This window comes from Corythoichthys intestinalis, chromosome 12, assembly GCF_030265065.1.
Source record: "Corythoichthys intestinalis isolate RoL2023-P3 chromosome 12, ASM3026506v1, whole genome shotgun sequence".
NCBI classification, from domain to species: Eukaryota; Metazoa; Chordata; class Actinopteri; order Syngnathiformes; family Syngnathidae; genus Corythoichthys; species Corythoichthys intestinalis.
The window spans coordinates 8,724,169-8,741,808 of NC_080406.1; the positions used below are offsets into that span (position 1 = coordinate 8,724,169).

Below are 17,640 nucleotides of genomic sequence, written 5' to 3' on the forward strand. Positions count from 1 at the left end.
GCAACTTTTGGGGGGATTGAATGATTTGGGCAAAAATGTCCAACCCATAATATGGGCCAAAGACAAAAAGGACTGCTAAAATCTAAGAAAACTTTTTGAATGAAAAATTAAGTGTTCAAATGCAAATATTTGAGTCTCAAATATTTTTTCGCATTCAAAAACTTTTTCTACGATTGAAATTTCTCTTATTTTTATTGAAGTGATTTTTCTTTTGAAAATGTATATTTTTTGTTTGAAGCAACAGATATTTTTGTTTGAAGCAACATATTTTTTGATTAAATAATAAAGACATTAATATACTAGCCAAAATGTGACCCAAACGCAAAACATTACTTCAATCAAAAAAGTTGCTTCTAATTTTTTATTTTTACTTCAATCAAAAAAAAAAAAAAAAAAATTCAAATGGTAGAACAATAGCTTTCAAATGCATTTATTATATAATATGCATTCATTATATAATATATATTTTGATTGAAGCAACCTTTTTTTGTTTTTTGATCGAATAATGAAGATACAAATCTACCTCCATATGGTTCTGCGCAGGGGATACAATTTTTCACTGGGGTAACTACATTGGTACGACACCGGCGGGCGTACAATATTCACTGGATAACGTTCTTGGCGAAAAGTATAGCTGTCCTAGGCAGCCTGATTTAGAATTCCCCTCAAGCATGATGGGAACCACAAAACGCTCATTTTCAACTTATTATTATAAATATTCTTGTAAGTTTTTTATTTTTTTATTGCTGACACTGCGTTTTGGGGTCATCAACATGTTGTGCCCCCCCTGCCCCAAAAGTCAAACTCCGCCTGTGGGCGCAACACGTTTCATCACTTCCACATAGTATGATAAATTTACTTTTCTTCTCCTCAATCTCATATGAGGGCACTTTTCAGACTTTTCATAAAAATATCAGGGTTTCCCCTAGAATTTTTTTAAAACTGTGGTGGTGGGCTGCATCGGAGTCAGATAGCCTCACTATGTCGTGCCACGGTGAATTTTTTTCCCCCATGTTTTTACCCCCCAAGAAGAACCATAACAAGGATATATTTGAAATATTTCCTTCACGCTAATGTTGTAGCTCTCAGCTCCGTTACATTTATGTAAAATGCGCAGCTGATTACAGCTACGTTACCCTATGTAATAATACTTTTTTTCTCGTAGCAATAGTACGACTTACATCTCGTAGTGACCCAGGGGTCGGCAACCCAAAATGTTGAAAGAGCCGTATTTGACCAAAAAAGAATGTTTGTGTCATGTTTGTCCGCCTACAGCAGGGGTCGGCAACCTATGACACGCGTGTCAGCATTGGCACGCGAAGGGTTAACCAGTGACACGCGAGCGCATGGCAAAAAAAAAAAAAAAACAAGAAAAAAACGCCCTTTTACCTGAATTTCAGACATTTTCTGTTGCGCGCCCTGTTATTTAAGCCACACACACATCCAAGGGAATTCATGTGTAAAGAGACATGGGATTTACTCACGTCATTGCTTTCACGTATAAAAAGATGTCCCGAGAATGGAGCGGGTTGGACGCTTTCACAGACTTGTCCCGTTTTGCCCACTGGCGCTCTTTGTGCGGGAAGGGCCGCTGGCGCGATTTTATAACCTCTGACATTACGTCATTTTTGGTAGGCATCGGCTGTCACAATGTTGGTCAAATCGTGTTTTATTCCAGAGTCAGCGTTCCCAACGTCGTAACTGCAGCCAATTCAATCTCATCAAGACTGTATTTAAGAGTGTTATTCCCCCACCAAGATCTGCACCCGCGGCTCCACCCGGGCTGGTATGGGGCTAGATCAGTCTTCTAGCCCCACACGCCCGCGCCTTCCTTGGGCACCACGAGAGCTCCACCCGGGCCCGCGCCCGAGGCTTCCATGCGCACCATGAGAGCCAGCCTCCTCGGGGAGAGGCGGCTCCACTCGGGTTCTCGCCCGAGGCTTGCGTGGGCACCGCGATAGGGAAGCTTTCTCTCCCCGGGGAAAGGCTCGCTCCTCGCGGCTCCACCCGGGCCCGCGCCCGAGGCTTCCATGCGCACCACGAGAGGGGGCTCCACTCAGGTTCTCGCCCGAGGCTTCCGTGCGCACCGCGATAGGGAAGCTTTCTCTCCCCGGGGAAAGGCTCGCTCCTCGCGGCTCCACCCGGGCCCGCGCCCGAGCCTTTCGTGCGCACCGCAAGAGCCAGCCTCCCGGGGGCCGCGGCGGCTCCACCCGGGCCCGTGCCTCTCCCCGGGGAGAACAAGTGTCAAACGTCATTATGAGACAAACATGAAAATTCATTCAAGGAGGAGTCTGACAAGGCAGAGACATTAAAACGTGCTGTGTCCAGATAGTGTAAACAAAAACACCCTGAAAACCTTTTGTCACTGCTAAAAACACCGCCACCGAAGCAAGCTATCACTTTGCTCACTGCATTGCAAAGCAAGGAAAAACTGATGGCGAATATATCAAAGAGGCGATCTTGTCAAGCTCAGAGGTTTTGGTTGATGGCTTGACTAACAAAGAGACACTCAAAAAAAAGGGATAAGCAGCTAAAAGTCACAAAGTAAAACCCCGAAATCAGAGCTGAGCCAAGGAAAACAGGGCCAGGGATCACATTAAGGTAGGCATCTTTTATCTTTGTAATATAAAAGAATATCTAAAATGCTGCATATAATTTACTGTTTAAGTTGATAGTGAACAACTAGCTAGTGAACTGTTGCACTTATTTTCAAGTTTTGACATTTTCTACAATATGCATTTATTTTTTAGTTAATTGAAAAAGAATGGTAGTTATACGATTTCAATATATGTTCATGTTGTTTTCTTTGGGGTAAAATTACAGCTCTGTTGGATATAAAAAATTGGATGTGCGTCATTAATCTCGGTGTGGCACACTGATTGACAAGAAAATTTGAAAGTGGCACTCCACACCAAAAAGGTTGCTGACCCCTGGCCTACAGAAACCATATTTTAAAAAAATATATATTTCCGTCCCCCATCTTTTTCTATTCTCAAAAATCTTTGAAAACGCTCCAGGGACCCACTAGGGCAGCCACGCAGCTCTAGAGCCGCGGGTTGCAGACCCCCGTCGTAGTCCTTCTTTTTCCATATATTTAGCTCTAATACATGCTACATTACTACAAAAATAATGGTCCTTCTGTCAACTGAGCCATTTCAAGGAGTAGGGGGGAATTCTAATAGCCGTGTAAAGCGTTTTACTAGTTACGGTGAGAAGGTGAATAGTTTTTGTTGTTGTTGTTGTTGTTGTTCGTGAACTACATTTATACGCAAACGCACATCGAGGTACCATTAACCTAGCAAGGAGAGGCATGACAGTCATTTTTGGAGTGTCCCAGAGCTCGCAAAACTTGAAAAAAAGTGCATTTATCACGGTTTCTTCAGCTGTGATTGCGTCGGCCGAAACAGCAGATAGCACAGATTAACTAAGCCTGCCCCTCGTTGTCGAAGTTAGCGCGGCGGCGCTCTGGAAATCGAGCAAGGCTCTCGGCACAAATTCATTCAAACTTGGCCTCCCATCCAAGACGACCGTCCACCACTCACATTCGCCTAAATGTCCAATCCAAACTCCTGTAATGCCCCGGATATGGGGAAGAAGGAGAGAAGTCTGTATTGGCTCACCCACTTTATTGTGGTAACAATAATAAAGAAAAACAATTACAAAATAACAGTGGGCTGCCGCAACGTGCAACCGCTATCTCTCGCTAGCTCGCCCATTCTCCTTCTCGCTTCCTTCTACGTCACAGCTAGTCTTTTAAGGGGGCCTCGCATAATTACGGACATTGCAATACACAATGAATAGGTTGCCGCTGAACCCTTCACACTAGGCTTCTGCTAGTTTGAAACTGCCTTAAATTTTCTAAAATAATGATGTTATTAACAACAACAAAAACTCATTTGCAAGGCGTGGCGGCTTTTAGTTTAGTGTGGCGTGCCGCCAGAATATCTTGTATGTAAGGGAAACCCTGAATTTGCATTGCTAAGTACCCATGCAACCGAGACGGAGAAAGGCGAAGGAATGAAACTGAAAATAAGTCATAGGGCGCACATTGGAAGTGTGAGAGTGTCAACTAGCACGTAGACCTAGTAATTAATTCTGGGCAAAAGGCAGTTAAATCGTCATGGTCGTGCTTTGCTGAGGTGGTCTGCCGTCTAGTACATTCCGCAGAGCGGGATCAGGTCAGGACCAAAACAGTGCAGTAGGCTGATTAGTCATCGCTGACGCACAGCGGCATGATGCACAAGAATGTAGGCCAAGGGAATCTCCTCCTACCAGTAAAGTTGGTGTGTGTGCGCGCGTGCGTGCGTTCTGTACCACTTGATAATGAATATGTGTTAACTCTCAGGATGCGAGCCCATATATTCGAAGCTTTCAATTGTGATGTCGCATGTTCCACAGGGGGAAAAAATCTTTGAGGGATGATGGCCTGGATTCACAGTGGCTTTAAGAATTGATAAATGCAATAACACATTCCACCTTCACTCATGGTTTCATGACTTCTTCTGTCCTCTTGTCAGAATAAACGAGACGAACACCTACTGAAGAAGAGAAACGTCCCACAGGAGGAGAGTCTGGAGGACTCTGACGTTGATTCAGACTTCAAAGGGGTAAACAATGATCTGTTGTCATATATGTGGAATTCATTGTCAATGATTTGCTCCCAGAGGTTGGTAGTAATGGGTTGATTTACTCCATTACTTTTTTAGAGAAATGTTTTTCCAAGAGTAAATTTACCACACCATACTTTTTACCTGTGTAGATATGTGAAGAAGAAAGGCTATGCTTACTCCTGTATTTTGGAATACACTAGTCGTTACATTTGCCCTTTTTATTCTACAAAATAGATTTGACTTTATTTTATGCCCACGGTGGCTCTACCCGTTTCATCAATGAGACGTCACAAAAATAATCATATGATTCCATGATACCAATCAGATGTAACAGTACAATCGGTGTCCGCATACAAGCTTGCAAGTCGTAAGTCCTATGATCACGCCGGTGTCTTTAAAGCGCCGTAAAAAATAAACTATTTCGCACAGAGTGCTGCAGTCAACATGGCTCGAAAGCACAGATTTCAACCTCTCTCCCAGTTTTTATCTGGCACCGATAGACCACGGAAAACAACAGAAATGATCGTTTTAATTTCATGGGAGGAAATGTTTTCTTCACTACAGAGCACTCATGTTCTTTAGATGGGTGATGTTTCATTTCTGTAGCTTTTACTAGTTATAAGTTTAGAATTTGATTTTTTTTTGTGTGTGTGTATTTCCTGGCCTAATATGGTTGTGTAGTAGGTTATAGTACAGTAAAATAATAACGGTTCATATCAGGGGTGCACAATATCCATTTTTTGAAACCGATACTGATATCGATAACTTCCTGCTCCTCAAGGCCGATACGATACGATAACTAATAATATATATATAATTTTTTAATGTATATCAGTCAATATCATTGATGATGTGTCCCCTTGAACAATGAGCACTGATCTAAAACAAACATACACCCAACAGGTATTGTGCTTTGTCAGCAGATCAAACATTTGGTGCAACAGCAGAGGAGACTTTTGTCGTCTTGGTCCATGAAACAACGTTCTTAACCTGGCAATTATAGAACAGCAAGCCTATCAATAACCAAAAGGCCTCTCAATAACTTGTAAACATAACACTGTAAAATACAAACATTTGCTAACTGCCATAGTAAGGTTTATAACTCAGTGAAGGAATAATACGGCCTATAGAACAGTAACAAGCCTTTGCATACTGGCAAAACAGCAGTGGGAACAAACGTACACATCCCAATCCAACACCAAAAATATTATTACTAGGCCAGATAACATTTATTGTTATTGGATTTATCGGGATGACGTCATAATTCCTATAATCGGACCGATAATTATCGCGCACCTCTAGTTCATATAGATGATGACGTACTGAGGAAAAAAAATCTACCATTGTTAAAAAGAAAATCGGACATTGTAAGCCGTTGCTCATTACTTGAGTATTCTTTTCACCAAATACCGTAATTTCCCGAATATAACGCATACTTTTTCCCCCCAAAATCAACTTGTAAAATCATGGTGCGCATCATAACCGGGTACAGGGATGGAGACATATACAGTATATACAGTTTTTTTTTTTTTTTTTTTATTGACACGGCCATGTTGTGTTGAAGAAATGTATGCGGCAAACCGTTGCCAACCATTATGGTACGTGACGTCACCATTTTGTTTCTGTCGTGGCGAGCTAGGGAAGGAGTCGGAGGCGGAGTATCAAACAACAGCTAATCCGCGTTGTTTTATTGACATTTAGGCTGCGACAAAATACGGTAGCAATGTCTGTCTCACATGCAAACCGCGGAATATAACTATCTTTCCGGCTGTTCCCTCAACAAAATACCTCCCCCCGGGAACTATACAACGTGCCATCATAAGTTCCGCCGATGAATTCTGTTCTAACTCGTTACCCAGTAATACTCGAAATCGAATGATTTCGTCTGTGTTAAATTCAGTTGGCATTTTACAGCATTTAAGCTAGCGGACTTTTGCTATGTAAGTTAGCCAATTGTTCTTTTATTGTACTGTACATAGATCCTCATTTATGGTATTTATTTTTTTTTTAATACCGTTTGAGGTTCAGCTCAGGTATTTAAATTTTTTATGTTCCTTATCCGATTACTTCTTTTTCATACTTCTACTCCTTTTTAAAAGGATATCTCGATTCTTGACAGGAGCATATCGATAACCTTTCGGGATACAAATATCACGATAAATCACCAATTCGATATTTTGTCACACCCCTAAAGCACATCATTCAAATAAATAATGTTGTAAACAATTATTAATATACTGGTGGAAATTGGTAAACAGTAAAAAAAAAAAAAAATCTAAAGAAAAGGATTAAGGCCCATCACTAGAAATCAGGTGGCTGCCTTGTGGATTTCCTTCCTCCGGCTTTTCTTGAGACAGTGCAGCCTTCTTGTCAAAGGGGAATGGAGCCACCTAGGGCAACTTACTGTCAACATTGATTAGAACAAATCTCTATTTACCATGTTACATATTTTTCTCTGAGATTTTGTCGTAACATGACTGTTATCCCATGCAAAGAAACATCCTACACTGAGTCGAAATATTTAACTCACAGTAGCCTAATAGAGCAATGCATTGGACATGTAGCACTGTCAATGACAGCTAGTGAGTTAAGCTGTGAAATCCAGACAGTTGACACGCACTCTCTTCCTGCATAGATCCTTAAAAATGTTTTTCGAGCCAGTAATAGTATCATGGTATACTATGCGCAAAATGTGTATACACATGATAAAATAATCTATAGTGCAACAGTTGTGCATATGGATGATAAACCATCAGTTTTGTAGTTATGCATCATTTATGCATAGACACACACCCAGCGCTAAAATGTCCTTTTTGTGTCCTTTTTTGCAGCAAAATATCAGACTTGATGCCATTTTACAGGTAAGTCTCCTACTTAACTCCTAACTGTTCAAGTGAGACAGCTCAGCCGTTCGTCACTCGTCCTTCCTCATTTTCAGAACGCCACCAGCGACAATGCAGTCATCCAGCTCAACGCTGTGCAGGCGGCCAGGTGACAAATTCAAACGCACGTTGTGTAAAAACACGTTGTGACTTCAGTTAAGTTTAACATGACTGCGTTTCTCATCTGTCAGAAAATTGCTCTCCAGTGACAGAAACCCCCCCATCGACGACTTGATAAAGTCTGGCATCTTGCCTATTTTAGTCAATTGCCTGGAAAGAGATGACAAGTGAGTTTGAAACATTTAAGTCAATGTAAGCTATTAGCATTTGTGTGTGTGTGCTTATGTCTGAGTGTTGAGGAAATGCAGTTGGCGAGTCCAGGCCAAATATAACAGCATTCCTGTCTTTCGGAGGTCCAGAATTCCCAGGACCTCATGTTCACTTGAATAAATAGCTGGACTGGAAGAATTTGTAGGTGGAGTAGCAGCTCGACTAGTATCACATTGCCGCTACATTGGAGAATGTGATTGTTGAATTGTTGGTTTGCGTATCTTTTCGCTATTGGCATGCTTATTTTGTTGCCCTTTCCGCCTTCTCATCCCAAATGTCAAATGCCCTCTTAACTGTTCCTGTTAATGTTCTGCAGCCCCTCTCTTCAGTTTGAGGCCGCTTGGGCTCTGACCAACATTGCCTCTGGGACGTCAGCACAAACTCAAGCTGTGGTTAAATCCAGTAAGTTGACCCGCAACCTACCCAACGTTTTACAGCGCTATTTGTGTTTGCCTGCAGACTGTCTGGTAAACCTACATTTTGTTTTTTAAAATTATAATAATATATATAATATATATATATATAATATAATAATAATATTAAACTGCACTCTAGAATTTAGTGAACAATATCTCAACATTCAGTTGAAATACACAAGTGATCTATAACAAAATAATATATAAACAATTTACTGCTTCTAACCATTAGGGATGGGACAGTACTAGGCCTGCAGCTATTGATTATTTTAGTAGTCAATTAATCTATCACCAAGGTAGTTTGAATAATTGAGTAATCGGATTAGGAACATTTACGGGTTGCAGAATAAATTTTAGAACATGTAAAAAGGGCTTACTAAGACAGCACTTTCAAAGAGAATTAAATACGAATACAAAAGTATGTATTTCTTCAAACTATGCAGAATTGCACATTCACTTAAAAATAAAATAACAAAGCGTAAAAATTCATAAATGAAGATCAAACTACAACAAGAGAGCAATTGGCTAACTTGCATACCAAAAGCCCGCTAGCTTACTGTAAATGCTATCAAATGCTGACCTTTTTTTTGTTTTTGTTTTACAATGCTCTTAAAAAAATGTTCAAACACATATTCCCCCCAAAAAAAACTAAATATGCCTTTAAAATAAATTACAAATGCATAAACAAACATTTTAGCTCACAGAAAAACATAACTTATGTTGGTCTTAACAGGGAGGAGCTGGATTCAGCCATGTTAAATGAGTTATTTTATATTCACTGTTGCCATTACAGGGCAGTGTGTCCACCCAAATCTTAAAACTGAATGCAAATACTTTTAAAACAAGCCATTACAACAAATACTCGAACCTAAACCCTAAACCCTAATTAAAACTTATTTACTTTTGTTTCGGTTGCACGTGCAAGTACTGTACAGACAACAGTATAAAGTGTCCACAAAACGCAATGGCGATCGCCATTGAGTCTCATTTCACATTTCGTGGATTTCGGGTTGTGAAAGAATGTTATGAAGTGCTAGTGAAATCGTTTAAAGCCAAACACTGTGGGAAAGCTATTGTTTCTAAATAAAAATGAATCACTAATTATCCTTATAGCACTTGTAGCATTTTCTTCATATAGTAACATACAAACATATCATTTTCTTAAACAAGTAGCCATATAATTCTCAATACTGTTGACTTCTTGGGCTTTTAAGGCCAGTCAAGCACAAATGAACCACCATGAAGCTTTGAGCCAATTTTGCTACAAAAATTCATTGCTTCAAGAAGCTTCATTTGGCCATCACTGCTCAATGTAATCTCTCACTTCCCTTGGGAGAGATAGACAACTTTTGCTGCCACCTGCTGTCAACACTGTTGTCGTACACAATATTGTTAGCATGCCTCCCAGCATGCAATACGGCGGTACACATCTATATAATGGTCATGTGCTGTGCTAATTATTTCCATTACTGTTGCACTTGTTTCATTAATTGCTAGTTATGCTATTTGTTTTGCGATAATTTTAGTTTCGTCTTGACCTATGATTTAATGACCTGCTATTACTTGGTAGGAGCCTGTTCTTCTGCTTACACACTATGAGTGGAAAATGATCCAGCCTCATGAAGGCATCGAAATGGCTGGTGGCCACTATTAGTAAAGTTGCTTAGACAGTGCAGTGATTGGACTGAAATAGTTTCTGGGGTAATTGCTCAAATCATTTCCCAGTGCACTTAAGTCGCAATACATTTTTTCCCCCCAAACTCGGTGCGTATTGTAACGTTTCGTATGATCGTATCGCAGAATATCGTCAAATGATATTTCCTCCCAAGTCTTCCAATCATTGCTCTTTTTAGCGCTCCTCCCTGGTGCCAATGGGTACCATTTTAGTGAGCTCTACTTTGGTCTATAACGGATACCAAATTCTTTATAATGAATTAGTCAGCTGATTGATTTTTAGGCCATTCTCAAGTCAGTTTTTTGGGGGGGGGGGCTGCCAGAATATGATGTAGGCAGTGTTGTGTTTGGTCATTCTGAATGTTCACAGTTGATGTGTGTGTCTTTAGATGCAGTGCCATTGTTCTTGCGACTGCTCCTATCTCCTCATCAGAACGTATGCGAACAGGCTGTTTGGGCTCTGGGAAACATTATAGGTCAGTACACTGTGTCTTAGCGTGTTGTTTTTTTGTTAATGTTGTTAGAAAATACAAAACATGGGATGCTTGATGGTAAACGTTTTACTATGACTGATCCAAATATAAAATTCAATATATTTTCTACACTTGCATGTGAATGTATTGTTTATTTAGGAGCTCATTTATTCATCGAATATTTGAAATACTGTTGTTGTTGTTTTTTTTTTTTGTCCAATATTATTTTAATTTCAAGTTATTTCCTAGTCGAGAACACAAATACTACCCATATAAGAAAACACTTAAAACCAACTAAGTGAGTGGAACTTTTACACCTTCATTGTCCAGGTGATGGGCCAGAGTGCAGGGACTACGTTATTTCCCTGGGCGTGGTCAAGCCTCTGCTCTCATTCATCGACCCCTCCTTTCCCATTACTTTCCTGCGCAACGTCACGTGGGTCATAGTCAACCTCTGCCGCAATAAGGACCCGCCCCCGCCCATGGAAACGGTGCAAGAGGTAAAACGCTGATTGAATCCCCCCAGATTATCATGTCCCAACTCTTGTTGCACCATTAAAGTCTTGACAGCTTCTTCCTCTTTGTGTTGTTTTCATCTCGGCTTTGTGCTTCATATTTAATGAAACAGCTCCGCCCACTCTTAACTTGCTGTTTCTCTCTCTCTCTCCTCCCACACAGATTTTGCCTGCCCTCTGTGAGCTAATACATCACACTGATATAAATGTAAGTAACAATCAAAGGACATCAATGGTGTTGCCTCTTAATGTGCCAGATGCACACTAAGCGATGTGACTGAAAATTTGAACATATTGGTCGGTTCTGCAACTAGTTTTCAGTAGTTTCGGGCCATCTGCTACTGAATTGACTGTGAATCCAAATTTTACATTGCAAGTGAATAAATTTACAACAGCAAATATGTTTAAGGCCATTCAAAATTGCGTATTTTAGCTGATCTTTCACCCCAATGCTATCAAACCATACACAGTAGTGTTCTTATACGAGTTTTGAGATTCAAGCCATCATTTGTTTGTTTTAGTCTTTCTGCTCTGACATTCAGCTGTCGCAAAAATTCCAACCTCATTTCCTCATAGTCACGTCTCGTAAATGTACCTTCCTAACCAGCCTGGCTTTGGCGGACAAGCACTCATAAAGCGCATTCAAGGTACACATTGTCAGTTTTTGCAGTTTTTAATTCAGCATAACTCTTGGACTTATGTTCTTTAATATAAAATTAGCCATTCTTCCCTCCATTTTTGCAATGCAAATTTGAATGTTATCGCAAAATTCATTTGCTAACATTTGACCTCATTGCCCCAAATTTAAATCACTCTTCTGTTTCATATTAACTCATTCACTCCCAGCCATTTTCACCGGTGCAACCCCCTTCGCTCCCGGCCGTTTTACTGGATTTTGACTGATTTTGCAAGGCCCACAGAAAATTCTGTTCTATTGCTATATGAACATGGAAACCACCAGAAGAAAGATTACTCTCTTCTTTCAGCAGGATAAAAAAGTTAGTTCATATCTTTTTCCATTCTTTAGCAATCAGCATTAGAAAATAGCTTAGTTTGAGCAATTTTCCAATTTCTGATGAAAAAACAGAAATTGAGCTTTTTGTGAAAGCATACATTTCAAACATAACTTTGACTTAACACAGCTATTTTTTGCTTTAGTTACATCCCAAACATCTGAATACTGTTTCCCTTTTACAAAGTAAGATAAACTACAAGACAAATAGAGCTTTTGATAGCAAAGTAAATATTTACATATAAATTACTGAGAGATGACGCTGTTGTGGCTGCGACAGCCAGGGTAAACTTTTCCCTCATTGCTGCCTCTCTGCTCGGTGAGCAGCAGGGACTCAACGGCATCGTCCGCTGCACTGGTGGTCCCGGTCGTTCCGGTAGGTCGTGCAGCCCGGGCGTCCTCCCGGTTGTTCGGCTCAGTCGTCTACCGCCTGGCATCCTGTACGTCCATTCAGTCGTCTTACGCTGGCGCCCCAGCCGTGCGTCCAGCCGTTCGTTCCCTTGAATCGGGTTGCGGGTCTTATCAAATGCGCTACTGCCCTCCAGTGGCCAGTTTTATTGCTTTAAAATGGATTATTAGCTTCCTCTGTATTTAGCGGTACGCCCGAAGGTTCGTGAGCGGCTTGCCGGCTTAAGAGAGCGGCCAGCAGTTTCTTGTCTTTGGAGCTTTATTGCGCGCATTTCACTCGCTATCCGAGCGCTTTGAGGCTTCTTGTGAGTGAAAATAGTTGGAACAGCATTTGATTTTAGTCTCCGCTTATATCCAGCCGCTCCGGTGAGGCTCTTTCATAAGTTGTCGTCGACTAAAAGACTCAAACGCGGTAGGAGAAAAATGGCGAGAACAAAGCCTTGGGTGTTTGGGAAGTTTTGTCAGTCTACAGGCATTTTCCCAAACCTTTCTCCTCGTCTCGTCAATAGGAAATCTGTGGAGACTCACATCACTCCCCTTGCTTCCATTTGACTGGAAATCCAAAAGCAGCACATCGTGGCATTTTACTTAGCGAGTTTAGGCAGCAATACACAATTGTTGTATACAATTGGAAACGTCCCAATTAGGAGTGGGAACCTCAGGGCACCTCACGATACGATACGATTTGCGATACAAGGCTCACGATAACGATTATCTCACGATATCACGATACAGCGATTATCGATATATTGGTCAGAAATTTGATACAGGATATTCTACGATACAACTGTTGAAATGAAAAAAAAAAATGTTTCAAAATAGAAAAAAATACTGTTTGAGTCATTTATTAAACAGTGACACCTTTTCAGTGCAACATTGCTGTAAAATATAAATCTACTGCAAATTGTGTACCTGCACATATAGAGGAAACAAACCACAACCACTGATATTTCTTTGAGAGATCATGACGAATGGCACTTCTAATTTCTTTAAAGTTTTAAATGTTCTGAAAAAATTTTAACAGTTCTGTAGGTGTCGGTCAGCAGTTGAGCTTGGAGTGGGGCAATGATAAAATTGGTGGGTTTTTTCTTGGTATATGACCTTTGTTGCCAAAAGCATTTGTTTGAGCACTTCCACCATCTGCTTCAGCATTTGAGATGTCGGACTCAGTCAGTCACATTCTTCCTCACCTTAAAAACAACAAAATAAAACAAAAAATATTAGCTACTTAATAGCTTTTGAGTTGAAATCCTGATTTTTTTGTGTGTTGGAAGTATTGAGTGAATTAAAAAAATATGAATTGAATGTATAGAAATTAAAAATGCAATAATGATCTATTTTTAATATGTAGGCTACATTAATTATGCACATCACCTTATATATCTTGGATGCTATTCAAGCCATTTTTATGGCTTGTATCAAAATGGCACTAATAACAGTTTGTGTTGTAAACTAGATGGAAGAGGTTCTAAAAAAAATATCAAATCAGTAAATTCATCTAGGGTTGTTCGATATTCATTTTCATCCAGTTTAGGGTACTGGTTTATTTTATTTCATTCAACACCAAATGTCATCAAAATAATGCATGTAAATTAAAAAATCAATTACATTGTAAAACTTTCTTACCTCAAGTGATGAAAGGGAAGCAGTGAAGAAATCCAGTGTCCAATTCGTCACCAGCCGCTAGTGAACCTTATTTTTGTTAGACAATTCTTGCATACAGCAAAGTCCTTGTTCACCTTACTTCCTTTCTTGTTGGTGTAAAATGTAAAGTGTGTCCACATATGTGATTTGTAGCAATATTTTTCTCACTTTTTCCTCCACCGTTCTCACGAAGCTTTTTTATTTTTTTCAACCCACTTGGAGCTTCCTCTCTTCTTCTCTAGACTACTTGTGCGCACTTTACCTTCACCGCCACTCTCGAGCGCTCCTAGTGGACCGCCAAGGAATTGCTCAACAAACATTGAGCAGTTTACAACATCCAATGGCCAATATGTCAAATAAAAGTATCGATACTTGGCGGGAGCATATCGATAACCGATCGGGTTGCAAAATATCGCGATATATCGCTGTATCGAGATATTGTGACACTCTTAGTCCCAATTACGTCATCACTCCGAGCCCGCACAACATGGCACCAACTATCGGTCAAAATATGTACTAAATATTATAAAATATTGCCATTGATTTAACATTTTATGTGTTTTCTAACAACATATTTTAGTACAAGAGAACAATTGTGGTTTATTAGAGCCTACAGGTCTTTAAGATCGAGGATCCCTTTAATGAACAGTATTTTAATCTCTTTTACATTGCTCCCATGTGGCCAAAGCAGGCACATCAGAAAGAGCTGACTTCAGTGAATGTGCTATGATACATAGAATATTTTTTAAATGTTATTTTACATCATTAAAATACATATTTTGTTCTGCGGGGAAGACAGGAATGGAGAAATGCCTTGCACGTTGCGTGGGCTGACATTTTTAAACCGTTGACATTTGGTGTCTTTAGATCCTTGTCGATACAGTTTGGGCTTTGTCCTACCTTACGGACGGTGGCAACGAGCAGATCCAGATGGTCATCGACTCTGGCGTGGTTCCGCTTCTCGTGCCTCTCCTCAGCCACCAGGAGGTCAAAGTGCAGGTGAGATGTCAGATTTGAATATTAAAAAAAAAAATCAAAATCCGTTTCATAATATTTTCCCTTGCTGTGTTACAACATGTAGACGGCAGCTCTGCGGGCGGTGGGAAACATTGTAACCGGCACAGACGAGCAGACGCAAGTTGTTCTCGACTGCGAGGTTCTCAGATTCTTCCCAAAGTTGCTTACACACCCAAAAGAAAAGATCAATAAGGTACACCAAGTGCGGCCATAACAACAATAGATTGAGCTTTTCTTCCACGTGATACGTTAAGTCATTGAACCTGTTTGTTATCTGTTCTCTAATGACTGTTTTACCTCTAAGTTGCTTTAGTTTTTGATATCAAAATGGGCTTGATCTGTTTCAGGGTGAAATTGTCAACATCACAAAATCATTCTGCTCAGAAATAGCTGTTTATGTGATTTGTAGGAAGCCGTGTGGTTCCTGTCCAATATTACAGCAGGGAATCAGCAGCAAGTCCAAGCTGTCATCGATGCCGGACTCATCCCCATGATCATTCACCAACTGGCCAAGGTCTTTTTAGTTAGTGTATTTTCAGCACTATAGGGCGCACTTAAAAGCCTTAATTTTTTTCAAAAAGCGACAGTGCTTTATAATCCAATGTGCTTATACAATATATGGTGAATCATGGCATGATATTCCCTTTAGCGCAGCTCCATATAGTGAATGCATAACGCAACCCCAATCACCACTACTATATATATATTCCGATTCGCCTTATATATATGAATCAATACAGTTTGTCCTCGGTTTACGAATGAGTTCCGTTGCTACGCTAGCGACGTAACGCAAATTTCCGCATAAATCTGAGTTAACTCTTTAGTACTCCTAAATCTAAAAATAACTATGTCCAAAAGTATTGTAGTTTGTTGAATAGAGGAGGATACACTGCCCTCTGGTGGCAGCATTGGGTCGGGCTGGACTGTCGCCTTGTATGACTGAGGAACAGACTCAGGCGACTAACATGGATAAAGGATAGCTGTGCTCTGGTTTGGCCCACATCAGGCTGTAAGTTGTTTCAGCTAATATATGTTTGACTATGCATTTATAATTAAGTTTAGAGCTACAGTTTGTAGCATTATGTTTGAGCGATTTGCTAAGAGAATTGTAAATACGTTAGCAATCGTAGCATTTAAGATAGAAGACTTTTCTTAGGCAAATTTAATCTACTAAATTTACATATTGATCAGACTAAGGAAGTTTGAACACCAATTGTTATGTGTCAAGTATTATTAAAATGCGTTTGGTTTTTGGACATAAGTGTACATATGTGTGTTACAGGTTTACAAATGTCAAAAGTGAAGGGAGTAAAAAGCTTCAAAAAGCACAATTGCCTTGTTTGCTGTCTGTAAAGCTAAACAACTTCACGTTTAGTGAGGGCTGAACACATCATATTCATAAAGTAAGAAAATAAGATACTGAGATATACAATAAGGTACTGTTTATGCGACTAAAAAAACGACTGGAGACAAAATGGCAGCTTCATAAAGTCAAAATCGCTTTAATCGAGTATGTCGTAACCCGGGGGACTACCTGTATTGGTTAATCATGGCATAACATTCCCTTTAGCGCAGATCCATCTAGTTAATGCACAACGCAAACCCAACCACCTGCTACGACTGCTGCTGTGACTACTACTACTGCTACTGCTACTGCTACTGCTACTGCTGCTACTGCTACTGCTACTGCTGCTACTACTGCTACTACTGCTACTACTGCAGCACCTTACAATGTGGTGCACCCTATATATGAAAACATTTTTAAAATAGGCCATTCATTGAAGGCGTGCATTATATCCCGATATAGGGATATTCCTAATCCGATTTTTTTTTTTTAAATGTATAAATTTTTTTTTTTTAAGGGCTAAAAAGGAACAACATCCAGAAATACAATGGCATTGCCTAAAGAAACAAAAATATATACGTTTTATTAGTGCTGCAACGACCAATCGATTAACTCGAGTATTCGATTAGAAAAAAATATTCGAATTAAATTTTGCTACTTCGAGTATTTGTTTAAGTAAGGTGACGTTGTAATGGTTTGTTTTTTTAAAGTGTTTGCATTTAGTTTTATTGATTTGGGTGCATACACTGCCCTCTAGTCTGCCTCATTTTACATGACCAAATCCAGCTTCTACCTGTTAAGACCAACATAAGCTAGGTTTTTGTTTGAGCTAATGTTTTTTTAATGCATTAGTAATTTAGTTTAAAGGTATATTTAGCCAATTTTTGTGGGAATATGTGTCTGAACAATTTGTTAAGAGCATCGTTAAAAAAAAAAAAAAGTATTTTATAGCGTTTAAGCTAGCGGACTTTTGCAGTGTAAGTTAGCCAATTGTATTGCACATCGATTCTTGTTTAGTTTTTTTATACCGTTTGAGGCTCAGCTCAGGTATTTTAATTTTTGTATGTTTAACGGATTACTCGATTATTCGAACTAACTAGTTCATCGATTAATCGACTACTAAAATAATCGATAGCTGCAGCCCTACATTTTATACTCCCCAATACTCCTGGGAAAAGCGGAAGAGGAAGTACTGGAAACTACAGTACGGCAACATATTTGGAACTTTTGTTCAAATTAAACTTTTTTTTTTTTTTTTGTATTGGATCAAGACTATTGGCATAGTCTCAAAATCGGGTAACTCGAACTCACATA

The 17,640-nt window shown here is 39.7% G+C and overlaps 1 protein-coding gene across 3 annotated transcripts in view; it reads left to right on the plus strand.

Moving 5' to 3' along the window:
- The window catches only part of kpna3 (karyopherin alpha 3 (importin alpha 4)), a 49,045-nt gene that overhangs the window by 21,901 nt on the left and 9,504 nt on the right, over nt 1-17,640 (plus strand). For all 3 annotated transcript variants that reach the window (XM_057852334.1, XM_057852336.1, XM_057852335.1), the window contains exons 3-13: nt 4,518-4,607; nt 7,442-7,471; nt 7,549-7,601; nt 7,684-7,779; nt 8,139-8,224; nt 10,302-10,388; nt 10,716-10,885; nt 11,064-11,108; nt 14,832-14,963; nt 15,046-15,174; nt 15,391-15,495. In XM_057852334.1, the coding sequence (XP_057708317.1) occupies nt 4,518-4,607; nt 7,442-7,471; nt 7,549-7,601; nt 7,684-7,779; nt 8,139-8,224; nt 10,302-10,388; nt 10,716-10,885; nt 11,064-11,108; nt 14,832-14,963; nt 15,046-15,174; nt 15,391-15,495 (1,023 nt within the window). The remainder of the gene's footprint in view (nt 1-4,517; nt 4,608-7,441; nt 7,472-7,548; nt 7,602-7,683; nt 7,780-8,138; nt 8,225-10,301; nt 10,389-10,715; nt 10,886-11,063; nt 11,109-14,831; nt 14,964-15,045; nt 15,175-15,390; nt 15,496-17,640) is intronic.